This window comes from Sinocyclocheilus grahami, unplaced genomic scaffold (genome assembly GCF_001515645.1).
Source record: "Sinocyclocheilus grahami isolate Dianchi unplaced genomic scaffold, SAMN03320097.WGS_v1.1 scaffold816.1, whole genome shotgun sequence".
NCBI lineage: Eukaryota > Metazoa > Chordata > Actinopteri > Cypriniformes > Cyprinidae > Sinocyclocheilus > Sinocyclocheilus grahami.
The window spans coordinates 258,764-279,953 of NW_015505995.1; the positions used below are offsets into that span (position 1 = coordinate 258,764).

General features: G+C 36.3%; 2 protein-coding genes across 2 annotated transcripts in view; one reads left to right on the forward strand and one right to left on the reverse strand.

Moving 5' to 3' along the window:
* The window catches only part of LOC107562287 (WD repeat-containing protein 61-like), a 5,387-nt gene extending 3,767 nt beyond the window's left edge, over positions 1-1,620 (reverse strand). Inside the window, 6 exon segments of the mRNA XM_016246910.1 lie at positions 185-241; positions 243-334; positions 663-835; positions 930-1,035; positions 1,138-1,165; positions 1,280-1,620. Of these exon segments, the coding sequence (XP_016102396.1) occupies positions 185-241; positions 243-334; positions 663-835; positions 930-1,035; positions 1,138-1,165; positions 1,280-1,291 (468 nt within the window). The 5' untranslated portion in view covers positions 1,292-1,620.
* A 5,881-nt stretch (positions 1,621-7,501) lies between these two features.
* Positions 7,502-19,729, forward strand: crabp1a (cellular retinoic acid binding protein 1a). The gene is made up of 4 exons (XM_016246913.1): positions 7,502-7,738; positions 9,404-9,582; positions 17,482-17,595; positions 19,458-19,729. The coding sequence occupies exons 1-4, from the start codon at positions 7,666-7,668 to the stop codon at positions 19,506-19,508; spliced, it is 417 nt and encodes a 138-aa protein (XP_016102399.1). The 5' UTR covers positions 7,502-7,665; the 3' UTR covers positions 19,509-19,729.
* Positions 19,730-21,190: the final 1,461 nt, after the last annotated feature.

Consider the following 21,190-nt stretch of genomic DNA (forward strand, 5'->3'; position numbering starts at 1 on the left):
TATATTTTTTTTTTTTTTTAATAATCCAATTCAGTACAAAAGCATAAAATGATTCTAGCCTAGCACTTCTATCCACTGAATATTTAGTTTTTTGTTTGACAGAAATAAGACATCAGTGCCATTGACTTTAGATGAGATTAACGTTGCCCATGCAGCATTATTTCAGACACTCAGAGACTCTTACGTAAGCGATGCTCAGAATGAATTTCCCTCTGGTGTCCAGCGAGTGCTCCTTTTTCCCCACTTTCCACGCCGAAGATGTTGACCTTCCCTAGATGGCTGCCAGTGGCAATGTATTTGGAGTCAGGAGAAAAGGCAACCGTCCAGGCGTCAACTGCAGATGGTATAGAAAGAGTTCATCAGTGTTATTTTAGTGTATTTATATACTTATATTTTTATGTTTTCATTCAATTTTTTTAAATTGTAATTTGTAATTGTAAAAGTCTTTTTTCTGTCTATATACTTTTTTTTTAATATTAAGTTTACATTTATTTAGTTCACTTTTAAACTTTTAGTTTTAGTATTTTATTTCAGCTAATGCTTATTTTAATTCAAGCATTAAAAATGGTCTGATATTCATTTTAGTTAATGATAACCTTGCGTCACACTCGCGCATTTAAAGCGATCTTTAAAAATAAAAAATAAATACATTCGCAGCTCACCTGGGCCTGCGTCCATGGACTTAATCTGTTTGCCCGTCTCCAGATCCCAGAGCCGAATATGAGCATCAAGAGAGCTGGAGGCGGCAATCGCTCCATTTTGACTGATGTCCACCGACACCACACCCAGCTGGTGACCCTCCAGCGTCCACTGCAGCTCCAGCTTTTCATCCGACCTGCGAGCCATCACAACAAGTGACGTATGTTCAGAAACAAACACTTTTTTAATCACTAGCTGATGCTTTGATTGCACTTTATTCACTGATTTACCATTTCCACACTTTTACCAGGTCGTCCAAAGAGCCGGTCACGATGGTTTCTGACCCGTCCTTCTCGCTGCGACCCCATGCCGCGGTCCAGATGGCATCTTCGTGAGCTGCAGAAACACAGAGATTCTTTGGCTGTGCCCAAATATGTTGCCCAAAAAATATTTTTGGCCTCTAAATCAGAACAGATGACTAAGTGTGTGTGTACTCACCATGCTCCTGCTTGAATAGAATACTGTACTAAAAACAGAACAATTAAGATGTTTATATCACATACAATCATTATTCAGATCCCCATAGATACAATAAACCAGACAACATGCAGGGGTGTGTTCATATTAGAGATGAACTCACTTGTGTGCTCATAGTCTTCGTTTCAAAGCCTGTTTGTATGGAAAGTTTCTAAGCGCGTGTGTGAGCTGGATTATGAGTTATTCTGAGTTTATCAACTCACTTTATGCACAGCTGCTAGTGTAGCTTAGTTTATGACTAAATAAAGTGCCTCTGTGAGCGTTCGACGCGTCCTGAAGAGGTTTTAGCGCGTCCGCGGAAAAGTCGGATAATCCTTAAGATTCGTTACATGCATCCGATGCAAAATCAAAGCGATTTATTAACAATAATAAACACCCGCACTGATGCTGCCTAGAGAGCCGCCATGACACCTGCGCGCAAAGCACCACGGGAACATCCGTCTGACTCCGCCTCCCCGTACTGGCTTTCAAAACGTGCATGTTACATCAATACAAAAGACAGATGATAAGATCAAATGAAATATTACCGAGATAAAACAGTAGTAGTAGTAGTAATAAATGTATTTATAAAAACATTTTAAAAAATGCCAAGTATAATCAATTTAAAATAAACAATTGAAATAAAAAAACAAATAAATAATACATTTTTAAATACATAAATAATTACTAAATAAACGCTAACTACAATAATTCTACACAATATTGTAAATAATCAATGCAAATAACAGATACCAGTGATAGTATTAAAATAGTACCAGTATTTGAAATAAAAAAGAAAGAAATTATGATAGTAATATAATACATGTATTTATTATTTATAAAATAAATAAATAAAAACATTTACAATAATATCAAAGCATCCATACAAATAACAGGTACTAGTGATGGTAATGAAATAATAGTACCAATAAAATAAAATAAAAAAACACAAATGATAATAGAATAATAAATAATGTATTTATAAATGAATCAAATAAATACCTATCATGTATAATGCATTTAAAATAAATATTTTAAATAAAACAAATGCATGAAAATAGAATAATAATACTTAAAAAAAATAAAAAAATTAGCAAATCACTACTAAAATAACAGGTACCAATGATAGAAAAATCTAAATAAATATGCTAAATAAATACAATACAAATAACAGGTAGCACTGATGGCAATAAAATAATACTATCAATATTTAAAATTAAAATAAATAAGATAATAAACCAAATGCATTTATTATTTACAAAATTAAATAAATGCTAACTATAATTCATTTAAATATTAAAATGAAAACAAAATAATAATAATTATTTAGCTTGTTTTATTGGCATGGCTGATAACTGTATATACAAATAAAGAGTGCAATACAAGCGGTCTCTTTATCAGATCTACCTCTTTTATTACTTTGCTTATTGTCAGTTTCTAAAATAAGATATTTTTCAAATGGATATTTGTTCTATTTTTATGCCAACTCAAAAAAACAAAAAACAAGTCCTTTCTGCTGCTACGGTGTTGAGTCATAACAGAAAAGCAGAAGACATTTAAGCACAGCCTACGACACTTCTCTCCATACTGCAGCATTTGATTACAGAAAAGTCCAATCAAAGATCTTTCCTCTGTGTTAGAGAGTCGGACAGAAGGAAGTCCATATGCTATGCGGGATTTGAGTCCTTTTATGTCTGGAGCAGTGAGTTTCTCAGCTGATGCCCTTTGAGGTGCAATGTGCCTCGCAGAGGGAATTCAGCATCGACTGACCTAGATCTGACAGCGCCAGCGAGCGAGAGAGACAGAGAGGAAGAATGTGCTGCTTTATGGTTTAGATGAATGAAATATGGTCTGTTTTATGGCTCTTAACTGCTTATACAAGACAGCAGCGCTTGACAAAAAACGACCTTCTATAAAACCCATGATGTTTAGAAATATTACCGATCTGAATGGGTAGCAAAAAGAAGCTGATTGTATATCGTCACATTCCAGCATGACAAGAACTACCCTGGCCCCCCCTTACAAAAGAGCACTGTACCACGGTAAAGTTATAGTATCATAGATCATGTTACTGTTGGATTAACATATTCATATATCATGGTATGTACATAAGTGGTTAAAATACCTTACATATACCATAAAATCATTATTTTTTATATTTGAATGGTAAAATCATCAGTTCGCTCGTTCTGACTGAAGCTGGCACTACTTTTAATTTCTGTTGTATTGCATTACAGACTCTTGTTTAAAAAAAAAAAAATGTTGAAAAAAAACTGCTGCCGCTAATTTGTATGAATTTGTACAATCTCATTAGATCTGCTTATGCCACAACGGGGGTTAATTTTAGGCATGGGGTTGTGGGTGGATCATCATACTTAATTTGTTTTTCTAAAAATCATGCATTTCCATACAAATCACATACATACGTACAAATTCATACGCAATTGGCACCTTGTAAAATAGTTGTGTTTTCTCATGAGATCAGGTTTGTATATCAGTCTGCTTGTCCTGACCAAATGTTGGGCAGTGGCTAGTTACTAGTAAATGTAGTTATATTACTTTTTATTAGTGTAACTAATTACTAATAAGATTTCAGTAATACTATTACAGTTACCATCCATAAAACAGCTAGTTACTTTTGATGCCTCAACCCCTACAGATTTGAAATCCAACAAGCCAATAATTCCTAGATTTATTTTCAGAATTGTCACGACTCGCACAGGCACATGAAGTCACCAGTGCATCAGGAATGGAAAAGCTTACATTCAGGGGATGGAAATATTGCCATTCACTGATTTTGTCATGAGAAAATGTGATCTTAAGACAGATCGTAGTGGCATTACTTTACTCTGGCATTACATGGCTTGCCCACCCACATCCCTCTGATCCCGATATACTATAATTAAAAATCTTATGAACTTATGTGATTTCTTATGATAAAATACTTCATGAAGTATAACCATATTTGGGTAACAGAGAAATTAGAGCTACAATTAGCTTCACGTTACGCATGACAATTAATACAACACTTTTACTCAAAAGTCACTATCAATCACCATTGAGTGTTTGTAATAACTTCTGACTGCGATTCGAATGTAGATTTTGGTCAAATTATGAGGCGGAAATATATTGTTTGTAACATTTTAGAAGAATTTTATGGGGAAGATACACAATTACAACTTCTGTGTGGCGAGAAGGAAAAGTAATGTAACTGGTAGTGTAACTAATTACTGTTGCCAGATAGTAATAAGTAAAAGTATTACTTCTGAAATGAGTAACTAGTCTGGTAACGAATAATAAATTCAATCTTGACTGAAACCGGCACTACTTTGATGTTTCTCTTATCAAATCGCGAACTTGTGCACACATTTCATAGAAACATAACTGGTGCCACAAATTTTTTATGAATCGTACAATCTACTTACTCCTCCTACAATGTAAAAAATGACCGTGAATTTAACGGTAAAAGACTGTAAAAATGCTACAGTAAAATCCTGTTAAATGGTTAACGGTAAATTCCCCTACTATATACGGTGAAAAACTGTATTGGACATTACATGTATTGGACATAAATTTTACGGTAGTATACCGTTTTTGGAAGTGAAAAAGACGGTATAATTTACAGTGAATAACCGTAAATTGACATTCCCAGAATTCCCTGCGTTACATTTCAAATTTGATGTTTTTTTGTTGAAATAACTATGTTTCTTCTTAGTCTTTTCTTATCAGTTTTGTATATTAGGGTTGTGTGTTACACCTAATGTTGTTAAATGAATGTTTATTGCATTATTTCAGTTTCATGTGTGTTACCATGATGGTGTTTAGTGTTTGTGTGAATGACACTATGAATGACCTTCTATATATGTTATTATTTAAAAGCTGCTTGTGATGGGCTTTGGTTCATCGTGTGACTTTCTCATCACCTCCTGCATTTGGTGGTTATCAGTGAATTACAAAAGTACAAAACAGATTTCAGTACTTCAATATGTTGGTATATTAACATTATATCAGTTAATGAAAATACGGTATTTAACTGTAAATTGTACTTAAAACCGTAAAACCTAAAACGTTGCTACCGTATTTTTTAACGGTAAAATTCCGGCAACCACAGCTGCCGGTTTTTTACCGTAATTTTTTTTTTACAGTATACGGTTAGCATTAGGTCTGGGGTTAGGGTGGTTCTTCATAACTACTTTTTAAAAAAAAAATTTGTTTCAAAACAAATTACAGCATACAAATTCATTTTGTATGATGTAACAACATGCAACATTTTAGTTAAAATTAGTTGTTTTACTTTAGAGTACCATTAAGTCTTCAAACTCAATCTTCTGTTTTCCATTTGCATGGTCGGTTAACATGGGTCTGTGTGCATCTTCCTTCTTTTCTCTTGGCTTTTAATTGCTTTTGACTAATCTTTTAACTCAGTAAACTAAATTTACCATCAGGGTTTAGCTGTAATTAGTGCTTAATTTGATCATCTTTTTGTGCTCACGCAAACCAGTGTGTTTTCTCGGCAAAACAGCTCTTCATTTTCCCTTGTTCGGTTTTTCAGAATGAAACGAGACGAAGAAGCAGAGAGAAGTTTGTCTCGAGATGCAAACCCTTTAATGTGCCTTCTGGAAACCAGTTAGCGTTTAAGAGGTTGTGGAGTTAATTTGTGTCCATCTTCAAGAAGAAAAGCTCAGCGTGCAGCGTCAGCACAGGCTCTCGAAGCATGTGAAAAATGACCGCTCCTGGTTTCTCATGGCTTAATACGCTGAAATAAAGTCACCAGAGTGAGAAACGACTAAGGCAGCCTTTTCACGGCCACTGGAATGTTTATCTCTGGGAACTGTGTTTTCATTCGAGCACTTTTGAGGGCAGGAAACTTTAGAATTGAAATATAAAGACCTTCATGCTGGACAAAGCACAAAGCTTGTGTCCAAACCTAATTAAGACCTAATTTAATTCTTCCATTTAAGTTGCAGCATGTCATTTTGTGTAAATAGATTACTGATAATTTCATATATATATATATATATATATATATATATATACATATATAAATATATCAAGTAGAACAATGATTTTAATGCTGCAAAAAAAAGACTTTTATTTAATCTTTTTCCAGTAAAATACCTAAAAATCTCCAAAACAATTTAAAGTTGCGATGATACGAAAATAGTGACAGATCTTCTCTTCCGTACTGTGATGTACAACGAGAAACAGATTATCGAAACACAAAACAAACAAAAAAAGGGTGAGATTTGATTATCCATCATTTGTTGATCAGTTGGAGTCGTCACAGTTTTTGATTAAAAATGACAAAAAAAAATATTACAAAGTTCTAAAAAAATTAATAAATGAAATATGCATGGATGAATCATTTAAAATATGATCAATAAGATGCATCAACAAAATAAATGATGAATTTCCACTTCATGACGACTTTATTCACTTGTTCCACTTTTTTAGTGAATAAATGTGTCAGTGTAGCAAGAAAAATACAGCCGTATTAAAGATGCATCACTAAAAAGAGTCTTTATATGTTAAGCAATATTGCTTCTTGAGGAATTTTATCTTATTTGAATTTTTCCAAGACAAAGGTTGGATTTTTAGGTATTTTAACTGGAAAATAAAGCAAAAATATACTTTAGATTTTTGCAGTGAAGTCACAAATTGCCTCATTAAAACAGTTTTATATCCTGACGCATTGATACAAATCTGAAAGTTGCATTGCAAAGCTGTGCAATCTAGTGCTTTTTTTCACAAGCACTTCAAGTCTGGAAACGTATCACCTGTGCAGAGGCGCTTCTGCACAAACATCTGTGTTAAAATCAGAGCCTGAGTGTGCGCCACGGATCACCGGACACATTAGGACAGCAATACAGTGATGCATCTCATACGGAAACCACAGACACACCCACAATACATGGTGAGGAAGAAACATTAGTGGATGGTTCTGTGGCTGATGCTGGAACAGGTTGTTTGATGCAGCGGTCTGAACAGTGAGACAACAGCATTGCCAGTGGGCGGGAGAGAGACACAGACAGACCGAGAAAGAGAGAGAGAGAGAGAGACAGACAAACCGAGAGAGAGAGAGAGAGAGAGAGAGACAGACCAAGAGAGAGAGAGAGCGAGAGAGAGAGACACAGACAGACCAAGAGAGAGAGACAGACAGACAGACAGACCGAGAGAGAGAGACAGACAGACCAAGAGAGAGAGAGAGAGACAGACCGAGAGAGAGAGACAGACAGACCGAGGGAGAGAGAGACAGACAGACCGAGAGAGAGACAGACAGACCGAGAGAGAGACAGATAGAGAGAGAGATAGACAGACCGAGAGAGTGATAGAGAGACAGACAGACCAAGAGTGATAGAGAAAGAGACAGAGAGGGGAGGGGCGGGGTGAGTGAGAACATAAGACAGAAAGGGAACGGACGATCACAAAGAGAGTAGAAAAGGAGAACAAGAGTAGCGAGGGACCAGAGGAGAAGAGAGAGAGACAGAGCAGGACAATCCGAAGCTCAAAATGCCTCCCAACTTCGCCGGCACCTGGAAAATGAAGAGCAGTGAGAATTTCGATGAACTTCTGAAAGCTCTCGGTAATATTTCATTTGATCTGTTCAGCTGTGCATCACGTTTGCTCATCTTCTCGCCTCCAGGCGTTCATGCTAGAACATCTTGAGAGGATCTAGAGATGTTTCAGATAGATTCGGCTCTCGGGGAAGATGTTATCGTACGGTAGAATGCGAGAGGGCTGATTATTCACATTTATCACGATGGGCGATGTGGTTAAAGTGGGTCATGTGGCTGTTAAAGTTAACTGAGGGCTTTGTGTTTGATACATTCACTCACAGCGATTTGTTTAACTGTAAGAAAGGAAGGTCTCAGAACCGTTTGGAAAGAAATCAGCCAGTCTGGAGCAAAACTCAGGGTGCGACATTTATGCATTTGCCAGCTGCATTAAGGATTGTATTATAGCTAAACGTGTGCTCCATCACATCAAACCCATTATGGTGACATTGCGAGCACTTTGCTCTAACAGTTGAGCTGAGGAACAATTTTATAGCTTTTTCAAAGCTGTTGAGCTTAGTTCAAGTATCAACTCTGTCTCAGAACAGTGTAACAATTTTAGTATTATTTATTTATTAATATTTTAAATTAACTGTTTTTTTTTTTATATTTTCAGTTTTCATTTTAATTTTAGTTTAAGTTTTACTAGTTTTGTTATATGCTTTTGTCATTTTAGCAGTTTTTTAATTCATATTTAAATATTTCTATTTAGCTTTTGTAAAAAGTTAATTGTACTATTAGTTGTTTTTGTTTTTTTAGTACTTCAGCTTCAAAATAGTCACAAATAATAAATTATTCACATACAGAAAAAATGGGAGAGTTTAATGAAAAATGTCTCAATTTTGTTCCTAGGAGAGCAAATGCAGTCTGGGAGAAATTAGAAAAATATTATAAAATATCAAATTAGAAAAATATCTAATTTTGAATTTTTCTTACCAATTGACAGGTTTAAAATTGGCTTGATTCAGCTGTTCCACTATTTTGTGAGATTTTTGATTTTGCATGATGCAAAGGAGCTGCATAAGAGTGTTTTTTGATTGCAAACTGATATTAATGTGGCAAATTCTCACAGATGTTGCTGGTTTCAAACCACAAATGCTGAATCTCTCTTAGCTGGATACCAGGATGAATGAGGAACACCCAGAATGAGAGAGAAATTATGAACTCGGGTGGCTCATGTCTTCCTGTAAAACCCGTGTTACGGTCCAAACCAGAGCAAAAACTTTTCAAACACTCCCAGAATTCCTCAGATTCATCCTGAGGGATCCTCCAGCATTTGTGGAGTTTTAGATGGCAGAGAATTGAAACAAAGTATCTTGAGGACATTATAATTTAAGAGAACGGCAAGCCTGGAATTATGTTAAATTAGAATCAAGGCTAAAACAACAGTCCAGGGTAGCAGAAGGTTCTTAGTATTTCTACTTTGAAATAATGGAAAGCTTTTTCTCATTCCTTCCAACTTTACAATTTGCATATTTCACATAATGCACTAAAAGTATGTACTTCACCGATGATGGGAAAGTACATTTTGTACATGTAAGACATGTGCTAGACATACTAATTAATGAGAAACTGTGTTTAATTGCAGCTTTGTATTTTGCATGTTGGCTAGTTTAGTTTAGCTAGTTTAATTACCTTAAAATGCATTGTTAATTTCCTTTTTGGTTTTATATATTTAAAACCGTGCAACCCAGGTGTGAACGCTATGCTACGGAAAGTGGCTGGCGCTGCTGCAGCCAAACCGCACGTGGAGATCCGACAGGATGGAGAGCAGTTCTACATCAAGACCTCCACCTCGGTACGCACCACTGAAATCAGCTTTCGCATCGGAGAGGAGTTTGGCGAGGAGACGGTGGATGGCAGGAAATGTAAGGTAAGTCACGCCGATGGCTGACATCAGAAACGAGACACTGACCTGCTGAGCTTCACAGCGACTAGTTAAGCCTCTTAAAAACCACCTGAGCTCCAGAACACATAAACAACAGCCATTCGATAACTATAGGAGATAACCATAAGAAAAAATGAAATGCCACTCAAAATCTCCATATAGCAAAAGTAGTTTAAATGTATTATTTAATATATATATATATTACAATATTAAACTGTAATATTTATAATTACAATATACATTATAGTTATTATAAAATTTCTTACCATAAGATTTTATGATTTGTTAAACTTCTTAAACTCAGATTTGTCAGATTTTCCGTGTGGATTCATATTTTCAAATGGCGCTGTTTATTATATTTGAAAAATTTTATGTAATTATTTTAAATAATAAAATGTAAATATAATTACTTTGTTTTTAACATATATTATCAGTATATATACACACACACACACTATTTCAAATATTTTAACATTATATATTAGCCATTTTTTAAATTCTCTTAGCCTTTACGTGGTAATTGACATTGGACTGCCCAATGACTAGCATTACGTAGCGAGTTTTTAAACGCTAACAAAGGCTGGGTAGTTTATTTATTCCCTTATAATTAAAATTAAGTAGCTTGTACCCTTCGTGGGTTTTTTTTCTTTTTGCTTAAAATTTCATGTTGTGATTTAACTCAAAGCTGGTTGGTTTGGTTCTTTCTTAGCTTTAAATTCTTCATTGAACAATTATTTTTTAACGACTGTGGAGAAAATGAATGTGTAAAAAAAACATTTCGGAGAAAAAATCTTGAGCTCAGCAAGCACCTATAACAAAACAAAATGCTGTTAATGGTGTCCTACACCCACAGACACGTTTATGTAGATTTACATTAGTTCACCTCGCATCCATCAGAACAAATTGGCCACTAATGTGAGTATCAGTTTCCTCAGCATGAGTTTGTCCATCTACTCTAATGTCCCTTCAGATGAATCTTAATCTCTCTGTATCGTCTTAATCTGGTCTTCACATGTTTTGCAGAGGCGCAGTTTTTGTTGCTTGCCCAAGCAGTCCAATTCCACCCTGTAACCCAATCCTTCCATTCACATTCAACAAAAGCCATCCTACACTATACAATCTAGAACCTCGTCCATAAAATCAAGAAATATATTTTATTTCACTGACCTTAACGATGGCATCTCACTGAGCAAAATGATGGCGTTATCAAATTGTGAGAAACCTAAACCTGGTCTCAGACTGCAAAGCTCAGCAGAGAGTGAATTTGAACAACTATGGGACGTTTTTGTACATGAAAACCCCAAAAATGAGACAAGGGCAGGAGGGTCGCTAGTTGTAACTACTACATTCTTAAAAATAAAGGTTTCAAAATGGGGCTTTTGCTGTGATGCCTCAGAAGAACCTTTTTTGGTTTCCCAAAGATCCTTTCATTGAACAGTTCTTAAAGGGGTCATAGGATGCTACATGCACTTTTAAAAGTAGTTTGAACTGAAATGTGTGTTGGCAGTGTGTGTACACAACCACCCTATAATGATAAAAATCCACCCAGTGTTTTTTTTTTATCTGGTAAAATGTTTCCCCCTTTCTCAAATCGAGCCGATCTCAGATGCCTGTCTGCGTGACGTCACACAGACAGGCCCCTCCCACGATAGTTTGATTGACAGTAGCGTTTCAGCACAGACTGGACTGGTGTCTTACCTTAGCTCCGCCCTGAGTGACTGTCATCAGTCCGCCATTGTTTCACCGCCGGAGCAGATGTAGACAAGAATGACTCCTAACAAGCGATTGAGGTGTTCTATTGTTGGATGTAATAATGAACAGCAGTCGTCATTTACTCCCGACATCTGAGTGGATTACGTTTGTTTCTGAAGGGAGTGCTCCCCCGATCTACCTAAATGCGTCTATGTTCGCGCGAATCATTCGTGATCCAGCCTCATCTACAGAAGAAGTGAGTATAATGTTTTGTAATGAATCTTTGCAAATCGCCTTTCCTAATAATGTGCTAATTAGCAAGTTTCACGATGAATGCGGCCTGAAGTAAACAGTCTCTCTGAGAGCAGCTCGGAAGAGAGGGGCGGGGTCAGCAGAGCTCATTAACATTTAAAGGAAAATGCTACAAAAACGGCTTGATCTGAAAAGAGCTGTTTTTGACAGGGTAAAAAAAAAAGGTGTTTTTTACACTACAATTGAAAAATTTTAAAACTATGTTCCAGACTTTTCATTAAGACCCTAAAGAATCATATCAACTTGTGGAAAATGGGCATCCTATGACCCCTTTAAAAGAACCATTTATTTTCTTAGTGTGAAGATTTAAAAAATCTACACTCTTAAAAATAAAGGTTCTTCATTTGCATTGATGGTTCCATGAAGAACAGTCTTTCCATGAAAGGTTCTTTATAGTGGAAAAAGGTTCTTCGAATTATTAAAATGTTTTTCACATTCTTTTCAGAACTGTTCACTGAATGGTTCTTCTCTGGCATCACTGTGAAAACCCCTTTTGGAACCTTTCTTTTTAAGGATGTAAAGAACCTTTTTTCGCTACAAAAGAACTTTTTGTGGAATGGAAATGTTCCACGGATGTTAAAGGTTCTTCATGTAACCATCAATGCCAAAAAAATAACCTTTATTTTTAAAAGCGTAGATGTCTCTCAAAATCAAGTGAACTGCCTACTTGGCTAACATTTTTGCATATTATAGCCTTATTTATAATTCCCTGAAAAGCTGTCTTTGTAGGCAGCTCACTAGGTTTTGAAACACAGCCTCAATCTTTTAATTTGTCGGGACTTAATAAGGATATCTTATTGAATATTATTCCCAAGAAACTTTGAGAATCCTTTTTCATGGAAATGGCTTTGTTGGGAGATAGACAGAGAGGATGGGCGTATAGACAGAGATTTGACCTCATTTTGTTCTGGAACAGACAGCCGTGGGAGGGGGATTATTTGGGAGTCTTGCAGCCCCTGAGAGTCACGTAACTGTCTGTCTCGAGCGTTCTGAGAGCTGAGACATCGTCAAGTGTGTGCTCTGTATTTATTTAGCCATGTGTGTCTTTCTGACCTACCTACACGTTTGGGAACAAAATATCTGAAAATGTCCCAAAAAGCTAGCTGATTGGGAGAGCTGGACCATCGGCTCCTGGAGCATCATGGAAAAAGCCTACCATGAAAACTGCATACACTATTAAAAATAAAGATTCTTTATTGACATTGATGGTTCCATGAAGAACCTTTAACATCCATGGAAACTTTCCAATGGACAAAAGCCTCTTCACAGTGAAAAAAGGTTCATTAGATTATTAAAATGTCCTTCACACCAAGAAAAAATTGTTATTTTATACGAACTTTTCACTCAAAGGTTCTCTGGGGAACCAAAAATATCTCTTCTATGGCATTGCTACGAAAACACCCTTTTTAGAACCTGTGGTTGTAATAATCGTATATAGAAAATTTAATTAGATAAATGTCAAACAATAGAAGTCAACGTAAAGTCTCCATCATGATATAAAAACAAGTTTGTGTGTGAGATGGTAGTGCTATTTCATGTTGGGAACATTAATTATAACGGAAACGCTCAGAAATGTTCATCCTGACATTTGTAGCTATGGAGTTGGCAATGTGAAGCAACAAGCTTTTTGATTGAATTATATATTAAAGGTGACATATCATGAAAATCTGACATTTCCAGGTTTGAAGTGCTATAATCAGGTCCCTGGTGCATCTACCAACCAGGGAAACGTGAAAAAGATTAACCCAGTAACTTTGTTTAGGTAAGTCTTTTTCTGCAAGCGTCTGAGAAAACGAGGTCTCTTCTATGGCATTGCTACGAAAACACCCTTTTTAGAACCTGTGGTTGTAATAATCGTATATAGAAAATTTTATTAGATAAATGTCAAACAATAGAAGTCAACGTAAAGTCTCCATCATGATATAAAAACAAGTTTGTGTGTGTGAGATGGTAGTGCTATTTCATGTTGGGAACATTAATTATAACGGAAACGCTCAGAAATGTTCATCCTGACATTTGTAGCTATGGAGTTGGCAATGTGAAGCAACAAGCTTTTTGATTGAATTATATATTAAAGGTGACATATCATGAAAATCTGACATTTCCAGGTTTGAAGTGCTATAATCAGGTCCCTGGTGCATCTACCAACCAGGGAAACGTGAAAAAGATTAACCCAGTAACTTTGTTTAGGTAAGTCTTTTTTCTGCAAGCGTCTGAGAAAACGAGCACGTCTGATTTCGCTCCCTTGGTGACGTAGCAAAGGGATCTCATATTACCATCCCTTAATCTGTAAACTTCTACTCAAGGCACCGTCATTTTGATTTAGCAAGCGACAACGGTGTACTAGTTCTAATACCATGGCGAAAGTTTGAGCAAAACATGCTAACTGTTCTGTCTTTGGCTGCACAGATGAGCACAGAACACTATTTACAGTCCCAGCCTCAGAGGAGACGAGAGCAGTGGATTTATTGATTTATTTAGGCTACTGTATATTGCTGCTGCCACACAGATCTAAAATAAACAAGCGATTTATTTCCCAGCTGTTTATCTTCACAGATATAACCAACTGTTTTTGTAACACATGTGTTTTTAACGTAAACTTGTGTGTGAATGAGAACTTAGTTTAGTACTCACATGCTGTGACAGCTGCTTTCTGTGCGTGTGCTTCGGATGTGTGCGCTCAGAAAACCTTATATCTGACGTTTAAACTCATATGGTTTAAAACGCATGATTTCAGCACGATAAACATGATAATCAGAACCAAAACAGACGTTTTTAGCAGATATGAGCTGTAAAGGCTATTCTGGAAAAGGGGGCGGGGAGCAGCAGCTCATTTGCATTTAAAGACACAGGCCCGAAAAACAGCGTGTTTCTGCTTCCACTCAAAATAAGCATTTTCAAAATGATATAATAAATGATCTGTGGAGTATTTTGAGCTGAAACTTCACAGACACATTCTGGGGACACCAGAGACTTATATTATATATTGTAAAAAGGGGCATTGTATGTCACCTTTAATACCCAAAGTTACAATAGATGGAAACGATGGCAAAATCAATAGATTTAATGGTGGCAAAGTCATTGACCCTTCGCAAAGACCCACCCCCCCTTAGTTACTGTTGCTACGTCCGACAAGCAATGCCGCTCTCACGCCACACATGTTCTAACACAGTCAAAACGAAATGAAACAATGAAAAAGTCTCAGCTTACAAACATTGTAATTTTTAAGAAATTCAAACAATAAATACCGCAGGATTTGGGCTCTTTAATGTGTCGTGACAGATCGCTAGCTCCTCAATTCAAGCAGCACATGAACGATCATCTCTTCCTCTTTACTAGTTATAGCATGAAATAAACATCAGAAGGTATCTTCTTTCAACCGCAGAAATACGTCAACACACACCTTTTTTCAAATTCAAGTCCACCGACTTACGCACTTCTCTTGTCTGGTTTGTGTGTCAGAGAAAATGGTAGATTCGCCATTATGATTGGTCAGACAGAATAGTCAGTGTGAACACACTACTTATATATTCTATAAAACAACAGAGAATAGTGTATAACTAGGTGAACTGAGATGCACCTGTTTGTTGTGTTTGCGCACTTCGCTTCTTAAATCTCGCTGCACACGCTCTGAGAGTGTGCGCGTGCGAGAGAAAAAGTCTTATTATAAAAATAAGACATTTAAGCCCTTTATTTATCTCAGTTGCCCTGTCGTCACTGGGGAACAGAGACGTTAGCAGGCAGGGGACTCGAAGTAATCCAGCCGATCTCAGGACCGGTTGCTATAGAGACAGACCGCTCACCTGCCACAGGGCAGAAGGCTGAGACTAAATGATCGTCAAGTGAGAGAGACGGAGAGAAAAGATGGGTGGCCATGCTAATCAACCCCTGGAGCTTTTGGTTTTTGGGAGAACAGAGACTATTCTACTGTTATTTTCTTTCATTTTAACTTATACTATTATTCTTTATTTTTACTTTGTTATTTTATTGTTCAGACTCTCATTGTCTAAGCTGCAGATGCTTTGACAATGCAATTGTACAGTCTTGGTATTTGTCATGTGAGGAAAGCACATTAAACTGAGACAGAGAGAGGCTCTTTCTTCGAGGGATTTTATGATTTAGTTGCCTACACATACATTTACATTACGCATTTGGCAGATGCTTGTATCCAAAGCTATTTACAGTGCATTTTAAAAGTACATCTGATCATCGCATGCATTTAAAATTGCAATTCCAGTTTTCGGATGCACTGAAATATCATCCACAATACATCCCACAGTCATCACAACCACCATAGACAATGATATTCAGATTAGCTGTCCATCAATATAGGATTTTCAGTGCCAGATTAAACTTTTACTTTAGTTAAACAGCAGTGGATTTTTTTCATTGTGTTTTACTCTGTGTCCTGGTTAATGCACTGAGCTTAGATTGTAAATGAAGATGCTTGTGTGTGTGTCTCTGTTGTCAGAGTTTTTGTTAGTCTGAGCGAGACGAATGAGTGTGTCAGGATGCTGTACACCGTCTCATTTTAAAGGGATTTTAGATCAAGCTGCATAAATTAGTTTAAAGACGGTGCCTGGGGCCAGAGAGAGAGAGAGAGAGAGAGAGAGAGAGAGGCATGCTCAGAGAGGTGATATGAACGGAGTCTGATTGCTGATGCTGTTTTGCTGCAGTTCTCTGATACTGTTCATTTATCTGGGCCCTCCACACACATCCAAATAAGCAAATTTACTGAGTTATCTCTATGAGGACATACCATTGACTTCTAATGTTTCATATTTTATATTTATAAATAAAATATTCATTTAGAGGATATTTATATTTCTGTATTTATTAATAAAGTCAAATTATATATGCTGTTATTTATAATATATTTATACATTACCCCGGACCACAAAACCAGTTTTTTATTGAGATTTATACATCATCTGAAAGCTGAATAAATAAGATGCTTTCCATTGATGTATGGTTTGTTAGGATTGGACAATATTTGGCCAAGACACAAATATTTGAAAATCTGGAATCTGAGGGTGCAAAAAAATCTAAATATTGAGAAAATCGCCTATAAATTGTCCAATTGAAGTTCTTAGCTATGCATACTACTAAACAAAGATTAAGTTTTTATATATTTACGGTAGGAAATTTACTAAATGTCTTCATGGAACATGATCTTTACTTAATATCCTAATGATTTTTGGCATAAAAGAAAAATCTATAATTTTGACCCATACATTGTATTTTTGGCTATTGCTATTGCTACAGCGACTTGAGACTGGTTTGTGCTCCAGGGTCACATATTACATATGTTTATATTTATTAGTAAATATGTGTATTATGTGCAATAAACTACAATGAAAAAAAATTGGTGTTTAGGATTTTACAATTTTCACTCAAAAATTGCTAGTTTATTGAAGCAGAAAGACTGAAATGGTATTTTCTTGTTCTCTTTTTACAGTGTATATTTACATTATAAATTTAAAATTTAATTTAATTCTACTTTTTCGAAAAAAAAAGTAATTTTATGTAAAAATTGTTTTTTCCAAACTATATAACTATAATTAAATTTAAAATGCAGAAATTAATAATTGACACACACACAAAAACAACAACCCTGTACTAAATGTCTGAATAAAATCCTAGGCACCCTTTATAATCTAAGAAAAAAAGTGCTTAGGGCCTGGGACTGTCAGGCTCCAAAATGCCAAAAGGTATGTCATACAAGATGCTCATACAAGGTATGTATGAGTAGAATTGACTCAACACTAATTGATTTTCGAATGAATCATTCCGGTTTTGCAGCAGCTAACAGATCAGTGGATGTATAGATTGTGTTTTAATTATCAAATTTACAGATAACAAATACATTTTGGTCTGTAGAGTTTGGCCATGTGGGAGACAGAGAATAAAATCTACTGCAAACAGACGCTGGTGGATCAAGACGGACCCGTTACATACTGGAGTAGAGAGCTGCGTGGAGACGAACTGATCCTGGTGAGAGACACACAAACACACCATATCATCGCTAAGACTTCTTCTACAAGACTTCTTCATTTCGCTTCATTTAAATAGCAACTTTCTGAGCCACTTTGCAAACACACAGCTTTGTCTGCTATTTTGGAGATTGTAAAGGCAAAGGATGTTTCTGGTGTTCACTTCTCCAGACAGGAGGGGCTGGATGAATTTACAGCCTGCACGGTTCATATGAGAGATCACTGTGATCATATTTTATGACTTCAGACAGGAAACAGCATATGGATTTATTTCCATATAGCTTAACATTAAGACAGAGAGAGAGAGAGAGACAGTGGATGTGAGATGTTTAATGGAGCAGATCGATCTGAGAGGAAGAGAGCAGCTCACAGGCTGATTTTCTCACTTCTGTCTCATGTGACTTTGCACTCTGGGTGTCCTTCACATAAAGGTTTGGCCACAAAAAGGGTACAAAATAGGGAATGAACATATGTTATGTTTTGTACAAGTTCTGTACACTCTAAACCCCTAATTTGTGATTTTGTTATTTCCTAAAAAAATAAATCGAGGACTTATTTAAAAGAAACATCAGTGGAATAAACTTATGTATTTATCTTCTTACAATAGCTTTGGTAACAGGGCTGAATGGTTGAGTTTGACAAATGTATTCTACACTACAATGCGTGTAAAAACTGATTGATTGTTTTGCACTTGTCCCAGACTTTCAATCGTAAAATTTTAACAACCCATCATAAAATTATTATATTATACTATTAAAAATTATTTTACATGTATAATAGTAATTACTATACACTAAGTTCAAAAGTTTCAATAAAAAAAATGGTTCAATAAAAAAATCAATACATTAATAATAGATGGATTAAAGGATGCATTCAATTGATCAAAAGTGACAATAGACATTTATAAGGTTACAAAAATGTTCTTTTGAACTTTGTTCATTTTCTGAAAAAATGTATCATGGTTTCTACAAAGGTATGAAGCACCACAACTGCTTTTGATATTGATAATAATGAGAAATGTATTTGAGCAGCAAATCATAATGTTCTTTTTTAGCAACATCATATGACCCCTTTAATGGTAGTGTATGTAAGTGAAATAATATTTTTGCATAATTTTAATTAAGAAGATTGCTTCGGTTTAAGATACATGAAATGGTTGCTATGAAATAAGCCTTAGAAAAACAGAGTCGCCCATTTTATTTCTAAAATGTTTAAAACGTCATTTCACCACATAATGCTTTCAAACACGATACTCTTCTATGATGGATGTCCACTGTTGGACATTATCAGAAGACAAGTTCAATAAGCCTGTGAGAGTGTGAAGAGAGTTTATTTTCTAAAAGTCCACAGGGCCAAAAGTGCTAATAGTTGATGAAACACCCATATGTGGGCCTTGATCCAAATTCAACAATAAAATAAGAGCATCATGAATCGGTTCCAGGACAGGCGCTCCTGACGGCCGACCCCTGAGAACAAATGTCAGACGCTTATTCAGGCTGAACACAGGAATGTGAAGGACTGTCCAAAACATATGCAGGTCTGACCCAAATCAGAACCGCTCACTTTAAATCTGACAGTCAGGCCACTTGACATTTCTCACGGTTTGCTAAGTGAATTCAGAGCTTGTTGTCTGGAGAACAACAATCCCAGAATGCAGCACTGATTGTCTTTGGCGTTTCCCTGCGAATCTAGGACACATTTCCATAAGATGAATGTGCTTCCTTTAGTTTAGTCCAAAATAAAGCACAAAAGGGATTACGGACAGTTCCGATTGTCTTTATTTCATAAACACAGCATAATGGAGGTTAACTGCAAGACGCTCTGCTTCAAGCGGATTTCTTGGTTCCTTTCTCTCATTTTCAGATCTTTGGGGCCGACGACGTGGTGTGCACAAGGATTTACATGCGAGAATAAGGAGAAGTGGAGACAGCGACCATGAAAAACGCAACCAAACAGCCCTGCATGCCAAGAAACCTTCTATCTAGAAAAACCAGAACCCTTCTTTACATGTCAGGCAGTGAACATGCATCCGTGCAGTGCATTGTGGGATTTCATTCTGGTTGTTTCTCTCTCTTTGTCCGTTTCTGACACAGATATGTGTATTGCAAACAAAAACAGTAATAAAAATGGAAACGAACATCAGTGGTTCTCTCTCTGTCATATTTTTTGAAGAGCTACTTAAAGGTTTCAGAATTAAAAAGGTCTGATGTCATAGAATCTTTTCAAGTTCCAAGAACCTTTGATTCTTTAGAAAACCATCATGTACTGGTGCTTTAAAGAAGCTAGAAACCAAAACGCTGATCTGTAGAGCCCATCAAGAACCTCCAAAGATCAACTCAAGAATCCAATGTAGTAAAAACAGAAGATGGTTCATTGCTGAACTAATGAGTCTTCTGCAGAGACACAGTTGTTCTGTCATTAGACACAGACTCTGGCCCACAGTCAGATTCGGGCGGGTGGCAGACGCAGATAAGCAGCAGACGTTCCACCCTTTAAGGGACATGATTCTGAACTGAGTGATCAGATTTAGCTGGTTGTGTGAATTTCACTAAACAGAACGGAAATCCAAACGCACAGACAAAGAGGCGGGTTTTAAACCCTAAATCCAGACAAAGGGATGCCAAACACACCGTCTACACTGAGAGCGGGCGATGCAGCACAACAAAACTAGAATACTACACACGATGATCAACAAAGCTGTCTACACTGCAAACAGGCGATACAATAAATGTGAAGGCTCGCATTATAATTAACGACGTTTTTAACTTGCGCACTTGTACAATAAAACTAGAGGACTTGTGATGATCTTGTGATGAAGCTTTCTACACTTCAAACAGAAAATGAAAGACAGACACAGACAGACAGACACACACACACGGACGGACGCATGGATAGGACGAGTGTGTGGGAGAGATGGAGCTGTTTTGGCCTGTGGCTGCAGTGAGATTAAAGCTGATGGATGAGGCAATCTATCACTGCGATGAGAAACACAGGATAGACTCTCCTCATCTTCCTCTCTGTCTCGCTCCTCGCAAACTGTGACGACAATACAAAACAGAGCCAAAGAGTATGTGCAGATTTTCAGACAGTGCTGCTGATATTGTGAATGTGTGTGTGCGCGCGGCAATTTGCAATATTTCACTTGGATGTTATAAGTTGCACTGAGTAAATACAGCTGGATAAAACAAAAAATGTGTCGGTCTTCATTTCAGGCTTCAAAGCAACAAAATTTGATTATTTTAAAGGGGGTGATTCTTTTCTATACCCACTGTGTGTGTAGGCGATAGATAGATAGATAGATAGATAGATAGATAGATAGATAGATAGATAGATAGATAGATAGATAGATAGATAGATAGATAGATAGATAGATAGATAGATAGAATCTTTTGTGTTCAACAGAACAAATAGGCCTACATTTGTACAGGTTTGGACCAACATGAGGGTGAGTAAATGACAGATTTTTCATTTTTGGATGAACTATAGGCCTACCTTTAATCAAAAATTAACATGTTTCATTTACGATTTTTGTATCCATCTGTAGAAACATTAAAGGGGTCATATGATGCTTTTTTTAAAGATCATTATTTGGTGTA

Coding starts and splice junctions, on each gene's coding strand:
- crabp1a (XM_016246913.1), top strand. CDS start 7,666: ATGCCTCCCAACTTCGCCGGCACCTGGAAAATGAAGAGCAGTGAGAAT. Junction 7,739..9,403: donor TGAACTTCTGAAAGCTCTCG/GTAATATTTCAT, acceptor CGTGCAACCCAG/GTGTGAACGCTATGCTACGG. Junction 9,583..17,481: donor TGGATGGCAGGAAATGTAAG/GTAAGTCACGCC, acceptor TTTGGTCTGTAG/AGTTTGGCCATGTGGGAGAC.